The following is a 7443-nucleotide window of genomic DNA, read 5'->3' on the forward strand; positions in this document are numbered from 1 at the left end:
CAATTTCTGGGATTCAAAGTTCAGAGTTTGATTTAGTTTTTACCTACAAATTTAAGGTTTATTTTGGACTTATGGCATTATCACCCTCGAACTTCGTCAGAACTCCTATTATGCACCTGTTGCGGCGGAATGTCGCTAGATTATGCGTTTTGCCGAGCCCAATTGTGTTCTCTTGCCTCTTTTTTTGTCTTATTGTTCCTCTATAAAAAATAGTCGTCGTTAATGACCAAAAAAATCAGCTAGTAGTTTTTTTGATAGATTTGAAAAGGTTCATGAATGCAAATTTTAGTAATATTCACAATTTTGAGTTTGTGTTTCTCTCTGAATTTTAAAAAATGTGTATAAATTTTAGAACTTCATGAATTTCTAAACAATATGTTCACATTTTAATAAATGATCTTGAAATTCAAAATAATTCATAAAATTGTAAAATAAGTTGTGAATTTTTTTTAGAAATAATTTTTGTAGAAAGTTTTCAATAAAAATTTCAAGATATTTATGAAAAAATCATTTTGTTGGAAACACCTGTGTTAAAATAAAGTAAAATTTAAAAGGCAAAAGGAAAGAAACTAACGAATTAAATGTTTTTAATTGTGAAATATTGGTATATCCCAAAAATGTTCACAAATTTTAGAAAAGAGTGTCCTTTGAAAATAGGTTTATTTTTATTTTTTTGTCAAAGTACCTAACAACAATGCATGCACCACACTTTATTTATATGATAGTTGCAACTAACCTCAGATACAAAATAAAAAATGATGACATATTTTACACACGTTGGGCTTTTTTTTGGGGAGGCTCTTGTTTTGCAAGTAACAAGCCTACTCCTATTTTGTTTGAAATTATATCACCAAAGAGTTACAATGATCAAGTTATGGGGCAACTGCCGAGTTTGGGGCGAATTCAAATAGTTGGGGGTGGACAATAATTTTTTTCAAAAAATAATCATGAACTTTAATTTTTTTTCATCTGGTACGAGGAATTTTTTAAAAATAAATAAAAATGCTTCAATGACTGAACACGTTTTAGAAAATGTATGAAACTTTCAAAAAAAGTGTGTGATATGAGCCCAGTTTCTGACGCTCTGTGCGTTTCCCCAGCATTTTGACGCACGGAGCATTGGGGGCTCTCCTCCAATGGTCTGTCGCTGGGCCCTTAGGGTTTATTTGGGCTATCCTGGAAGCCCATATATGGGTGCCATCCCTCGAAAAAAAAAAGCAGCGCTTGCTCGTGCCCAAACGGCTCGATAACTGGATGAGGTAAGAAACAGCCTCGCGAACATCCCGGTCCAAAAAATGGCCATGGCAATGGCCGCTTCCTTCGCCGCCCGCCACCACCACGGGCACCTCGCCGCCGGCCTCCCCTCCACCCCTCAATCGGGCGGAAGGACTAGCCGCAGCGCTGCCACCATCTCCATGAAGGCTCAGGTGGAAGCCCGACCCAGGCAACCTACTTCCCTTCCCCTTTTCTTCTCCTCCTCGCCCAACTGACGCAATCCTTATCATGCTGTTTCCATTATCTCGTAGAAAAAGCAGAGCAGTGAGCCTGGAAGTGGGAAGGGGGGCGGGGACGGGCGAGTAAGCGGTGGGCGGCGAGTGTGGCGTCGCCGGAAACTGGTATGCGCAACAGCCGAACAAGGCGGTCTCCTCATCTCTGCGTGGTTGTTTCTGTTGGAACTAGGACGGTGAATAATCGAAGGACGAGCTTGCTGCCGAATAAAATACGATTGGGCCTAGAACTTTTGCGTCGTAGGTTGGGCATAGTGGTGTTCAGGAGGCCCGAGAACCATCATTCGGCGTCCATTACCATGTGGTATTTGATAAAATCTAAACCACAGGATAAATGATTGGCTTGTGTTCGTCGAAGTTCAGTACAGGGGTACATATTTATAGCTCTGCTTTTAGCAGTCACTGAGCCAGACGCTCACTGAATCGCGCATCGTGGGCTAGTTACAGGCTAAGACAAGTCACAGAATAACTGAACGTGTGACAAGCTAATGTAACAGCACAACACTGAATCAAGGTGTACACTTAACAGGTTTAATCGCTTGCACACATTTACGATTTGGAGAGTTGTGTGATTGCTTATTCCGTTATGATAAGTTACGCGATGTATTATCGGTTTTGTGCAGGCCCTTTGGTCATGCTGGCTCATGACCTTGCATTGAATTGCAGGTTGTTTCAAACTGTCAAATAAGAAGTCAGCGGCTGTTATACTGCAGACTTCTTTCCCAACCGATTTACGCCGCTGACTTACACTATGCTTCTTCTAGACAGTTCGTTCATTGTTATAGGAAGTAGGAACGAGCTGCCTTCTTTTCCTTTTAGGTAAATTGTGTCACATGTTCAGCACTGCTTGGCCATTTCCGAGCAGTTATGCAGGTATGCAAGCAGCTGTATGTCACACATTTGTTGTTTACATAGACAATAAAATTGCCATGGGATAAAATCAGATGAAATGGAATAGTGAGCATTGTTGACATGCTTTAGAAATTTCACATTCTTTCCTTATTTCCATGTTATTTGCTAGCGTCATAGTGGCATCATGCTCAAAAATCCCCTTTCATTTTTGGCAGACCAAAGAGGATGACATGTTGCGTTACAAGTTGGATCGTATCCCTTTCTTAGAAGAGAAAGTGAGAAAAGTAAGGGAAAATGGGAAGCTTGTGTGCTTGGATATCAACCAGCTCATGTTATCTCAAGAGAACAGATTCGCATTCACAATGGAGGTGGCAGAAGAAGCTAACGCCTATCTTGAGAAGCACAGGCATGAGTATGGATTGAAAAAACCTATATTGCATGTGCTCAGTGACCGTATGAATGAAGCTGGATTTTCTCGGCCAGAGGGTTACCTTTATCCTTATCCTATCAAGCCTGGGCCTTATTTCATAAAAGAAGAAGGGAATTGAATAGAATCACATGCTCTATAGTAAGTATATCTCACAACTCACTCTCCAATTACTCTTTACTGCCTTCTCTATGCTTGAATTATTATCCTCAGTTGTATATGTGATGAGTGTGCTTGTACACAAGCATGCCCTAGTGTGGGAGATTCTGGTTCTAGTCAGAATCAAGAACAAAACAGAAGAGAACAGAGCAGCTTGAGCTCACAAGAAATTATTATAACTGCGCCAAATGGCATCATAGATAACCCTCTGCATCATGTATGCTTTTGTAGCACTTAGTGCCAATGAACAAGTCTCAACTTCACGCGGCTAGACTATTTAGGGGATACGAGTAATATCTATCGCGCTCTCTGATCTATTTGGATATATAAACCATACTGCAGGGAATTTGAAAATCATATAGGCTTGCTACCGCGAGTGACTGGTCCCTCATATGACCTGCTTTCATAGTAATACCTCCACACTGTCATATGCAGGGATATGCACGAAGGGTCTTAACTCTCTAGCCATTCCTCCCGGGCCTTCTGCGTGGATCATGCCTAGAGTTTGCTCCTCCATAGTCATAGTCCTGAATCTCTGTGAGAATCTTCCTGCTGTGCCCCTGCATTTAGAGCACAAAGAACAAGAATACATGGAATTAAGCATATGAGTGAAAACAGAAGTGTTATTCTGTTTATCTGGCATTTGTCGATTTGAAGCATAAACTGTAGATATATTTCTTCTTGTGAAGCATAAGTTGTCTAGCAAAAGTGACCAACCGTTATAGGAAAACATAAAGAGCTAGAAAGTACTCCCTCCGTTCCGAAATATTAGTCTTTTTAGAGATTTCAACAAGGGACTACATATGGGGCAAAATGAGTGAATCTACACTCTAAAATATGTCTATATACATCCGTATGTTGTAGTTCAATTGAAACCTCTAAAAAGACTTATATTTAGGAACGGAGGGAGTATTAGTTAGTACTCACATACTACTTCTATACACTAATATAAGATGTTTTTTAAGTTCAATTTGAACTGCAAAAATGTCTTACATTAGTTTACAGAGGGAGTATATGTCTATGGAATGGAAATAACGAAATACAATAAGCATTGCCTTAGATGGCTATGTCAAAAACTTTGAGAACAACATAGGCAGACCTTTATGAACTTCGGGGGAACATCATTATCAATTTCCACCACTATGGTTTGACCTGCATGAAAAAAGAACTTGTCATTTATACATTTAATAATGACGGAGTAAAATACCGGGAAGAACAAATAGCAAACATCATACCTGCAGATGCACTGAAGAGAGCAATTAGAAGGATGATGGCGAGTACAAAAGTGGGTTTAGGCATGTTGTTCTCTGCTAGCTGCTGAAGGAGTGTTTTCCCTGGAGGATTGTTGGCGAGAAGCTATTGTGTCTCTGCCCCTTTTATACTGGGTGATGGGTCAAGCTGTAGGAAAGAGAAAAAAGGTTTTAACTTTGGATATGGTCTACCAGTAATGGTTGTTCAACAGGATAATGCTGAAACTTGATATCCCACAACACAAGGTCAACTGCATTTGGCTCAAGCTACTTTAAAACCTATGCTGTGCGTTCTTCTTTTAAAGCATTTTTGTGTTAACCGTGCCATATCCTTGTCATATTGGATGAAATGTCACATATAGCTTCGAATGGTAGATAGCACTAACTAGACTTCAAATTGTTCGTAGTCTTCCTCTTGGTCAGCTATGCATGGAGTGATGGCTTTAGTCTGCAAAAAGATTGTCACAATTAGATTATGTCCTAGCCATTTCTTGAGCTGAGTATTTCACAAAATACCAATGGCATAGTGATGACAAGGCTCTATCTCTGCATGTTATAATGGTGCCTGTTTGGTGAAATATGAAACCTTTAATGTTGAAGGAGTGAAAATGTATCATTTAACCAAAGTTGATACAGTGCACCACCCACTATCAACTGGCAACTGCTGAGCGAATGGGGCAGGCAACAGTAAGTGGGGTGAGTGCATACTGACAGCTGTCACAGTGTGCTAGAGGAGAGTGGAGTGAGAAAAATACAATGAAAATGTAGGGAACTGCAAGTGCAAGCGCAACAGTGCTCCCACTAACGGATCCATCGGTCCAAAGGAAAAAAAGAACTGGCCCACTGTCTTGTGGGGATCACATTTGAGACCTTCACTAACTGGAAATGTTCATAAGATTGGCGTATGCGCATACATTTTTTGTTGATTTGCCCTGCTATGCATCTACCATGTCCTTCTGCTACATGTGCCCATTTACCTGCTCCTATTATGGTTGGTTCTGTGACCTAACCACTCACATATCCACTGTGCTACTAGCTTTGCAAATTGACCGGATCACGGCCAACATGCAGGTGTGTTGTTGGCCGCTCATTATGTCATCCTAGGCAGCGAGCACCTCTGTGAAGTTGACCATGTGTTTGTTGGTTTGCGGTGTTGTGACCTGTGAGGGCCAAATGCATACAACAGGAGAGCAATTGCAGAGTCACTGCTTTTTTATCCTACCATAGACCAGCCACTACTTTGTTACAGTCCCAAGTGCAGTAGGATTTTAGAAATTGACAACCCCACTACTTTGCTACTATCATGTATGACAGCACATACAAAAGTCTTTCTTGCAACAACATGACTACACACGTAAAGAAGCTATGGCATGACCTGCCTGAAATGTCGACATCCCACCAGAGTGCACGTGTGGCCGTGCAAGGGTCACATTGTGATTGCACGGAGATGATTTAGTAGTCAACAGAAGGTCCAATTTGAACTAGAAGCCTTGACCAAAATTCTTGTACCTTAGCACAGCCTTTTAGTCGGGAAACAAGAAACTCTGAAACATAGGAGGGAATACGGTGCTAGAGTAAATGGATTCATGTTATTTTTAACTCCAGGAAAAAGCGTGGTGATATTTCATATGCTTACTGTTGCACAATCGTTTCATAAACATGAGGCAGCGAAATCTATTCTAAAATATGCCGAAGGTCCTAAATAGTGAGAAGCATTATCAGTGATTCGTTGGCACTTCCAGAAGCATCCTTTCTACATGATATTTTCTTGTCACTTTTGTTTCATAACATTTATTTTATAGAGATGTATTTCTGATCAACGAAGCAACTTTTTCTTGATTAGTTGTTCACTGGTTTGTCTTGTGTGATCTCTGTCAATCAAGAATCACAGGTTATATATGCAAGGATTGGTTTCAAAGCAAAGATTTATCCGTGGTTGTGATATAACACCTTTTGATGAAAACCTTTTTTTCTATCATCCATTTCGGATACAACCTTGTAGTTTAGCGCAGGCTGCAAAAAGTCGGTCCATAGCTTCTACTGGTCGGTGCTACTTTCTCTGTGTCCGTAATTCTGATAGCGAAATACCAGGAGTTCAGTATGGCCCACTTAATGCTTTCTTTGTGTTTTTCTTATTTGAGGCAATCTTTTCATCATCAAGAAATCACTGGGTGAAGTTGAGCAAGCAACATCATTAAGGCACATTGCATGCTTAAGTTCTAACATTTCATCATTACATTTTGCAGGACCAAGGAACACAAGTTTGGGGGGTTCCTAACAGAATGGAGCGGTCTGGTCTGCGGGGCTCCTAGTTTTTCTTGTATACACTACGCAGTTGAGGAATTTGAAAGCTCTGGAACAACTTACAAAATCAAAATGCTCAGATAAATCAAAATCAAGATACGTTTTGTCCCGGGAGCTCTGAAGATTTGCACCCAGGCCTCCATGTTAGTATATAACATGAAGCGAAGGTAGCCTGTTGTTTCTTGACGTCGTCTGTGTTGCTTCAGTGCTGTCACGGGATCGGAATGCTGAGGTTTCTGAACAAGATCTCCTGGCCCATTTTATTGTTGTCTTGAAATATTGTATAGATATTGGGATATTTACGATAAATTGACATCTTTTTTTGATTAACACGGGCGTCATCCCCGGGCTCCATTTCATTGAAACCAAACGAGACAAGGTTCATTACATAACAAGAGAAAGGCTCTCAGCCACCGGACAGAGATGCAATTTTCAGGAGTACACAACGTAGCATGGGATTCTTCAGAAGGAAATCCAGTAAGCTTTTCCCACGTGTCAGGGGAATAGATGGGAGGTTGGTGGAATTGATGATGTATTGCTTGAGCCTCGTAGGCGTATATATAGGAGTACAAGACAAGCTAGAACAAATCCTAGTCTATCCTATGTTTCTTAAACAATCACAATACTCAACATCCCTTTGCAGTCACAACGGTAGCGACACATATGGTGAGACTGGAGAAGAATCCAAAGGTTGTAAGCCGAGGAACATACCCCCAAAGTCATAAAGGTCGATGCATCGCAAATGTTGTGGTTGGAGTGGAAGTCTACGAGGTTGCTCAAGCAACGCGGTAGCCCTTTGTGCCGATGTCGATGTAGCCGAGAGTGTAGGGTGTAGCCGTGGTCAAGGTAACCGTGGAGGGACGCCATGATCGATGTCGACTTGGGGTGGCTGGTGTCAAGGTAGTCGCCGTGGAGCCATGGGCACAAGGGGCGCTGTGTTAGT

At 41.2% G+C, this 7443-nt stretch overlaps 1 protein-coding gene and 1 long non-coding RNA gene across 3 annotated transcripts; one reads left to right on the forward strand and one right to left on the reverse strand.

The window, feature by feature from the left end:
* The first annotated feature begins 1217 nt into the window (after positions 1 to 1217).
* On the forward strand, positions 1218 to 6830 carry LOC123070424 (protein PLASTID TRANSCRIPTIONALLY ACTIVE 7). Of its 2 annotated transcripts, none has more exons than XM_044493647.1 (4): positions 1218 to 1427; positions 1527 to 1616; positions 2576 to 2928; positions 6443 to 6830. In XM_044493647.1, the coding sequence occupies exons 1-3, from the start codon at positions 1296 to 1298 to the stop codon at positions 2906 to 2908; spliced, it is 555 nt and encodes a 184-aa protein (XP_044349582.1). In that variant the 5' UTR covers positions 1218 to 1295; the 3' UTR covers positions 2909 to 2928; positions 6443 to 6830. The 2 variants fall into 2 exon arrangements, with proteins under 2 accessions (XP_044349582.1, XP_044349583.1); XM_044493648.1 differs by having other exon boundaries at positions 1224 to 1427; positions 1536 to 1616.
* On the reverse strand, positions 3084 to 4300 carry LOC123070425 (uncharacterized). The gene is made up of 3 exons (XR_006433664.1): positions 4182 to 4300; positions 4046 to 4098; positions 3084 to 3506 (listed from the first exon to the last, which is right to left on the reverse strand). It is a non-coding gene; the product is annotated as an uncharacterized lncRNA (long non-coding RNA).
* Positions 6831 to 7443: the final 613 nt, after the last annotated feature.

The sequence above is a fragment of the Triticum aestivum genome, chromosome 3B (assembly GCF_018294505.1).
Source record: "Triticum aestivum cultivar Chinese Spring chromosome 3B, IWGSC CS RefSeq v2.1, whole genome shotgun sequence".
NCBI lineage: Eukaryota > Viridiplantae > Streptophyta > Magnoliopsida > Poales > Poaceae > Triticum > Triticum aestivum.

What these genes read in the sequence shown, in the direction of transcription:
- LOC123070424 (XM_044493647.1), top strand. Translation starts at nt 1,296, where the DNA reads ATGGCCATGGCAATGGCCGCTTCCTTCGCCGCCCGCCACCACCACGGG. An exon ending in CCATCTCCATGAAGGCTCAG is followed by an intron (nt 1,428 to 1,526) that starts GTGGAAGCCCGA and finishes ATTATCTCGTAG; the next exon opens with AAAAAGCAGAGCAGTGAGCC. An exon ending in TGTGGCGTCGCCGGAAACTG is followed by an intron (nt 1,617 to 2,575) that starts GTATGCGCAACA and finishes CATTTTTGGCAG; the next exon opens with ACCAAAGAGGATGACATGTT.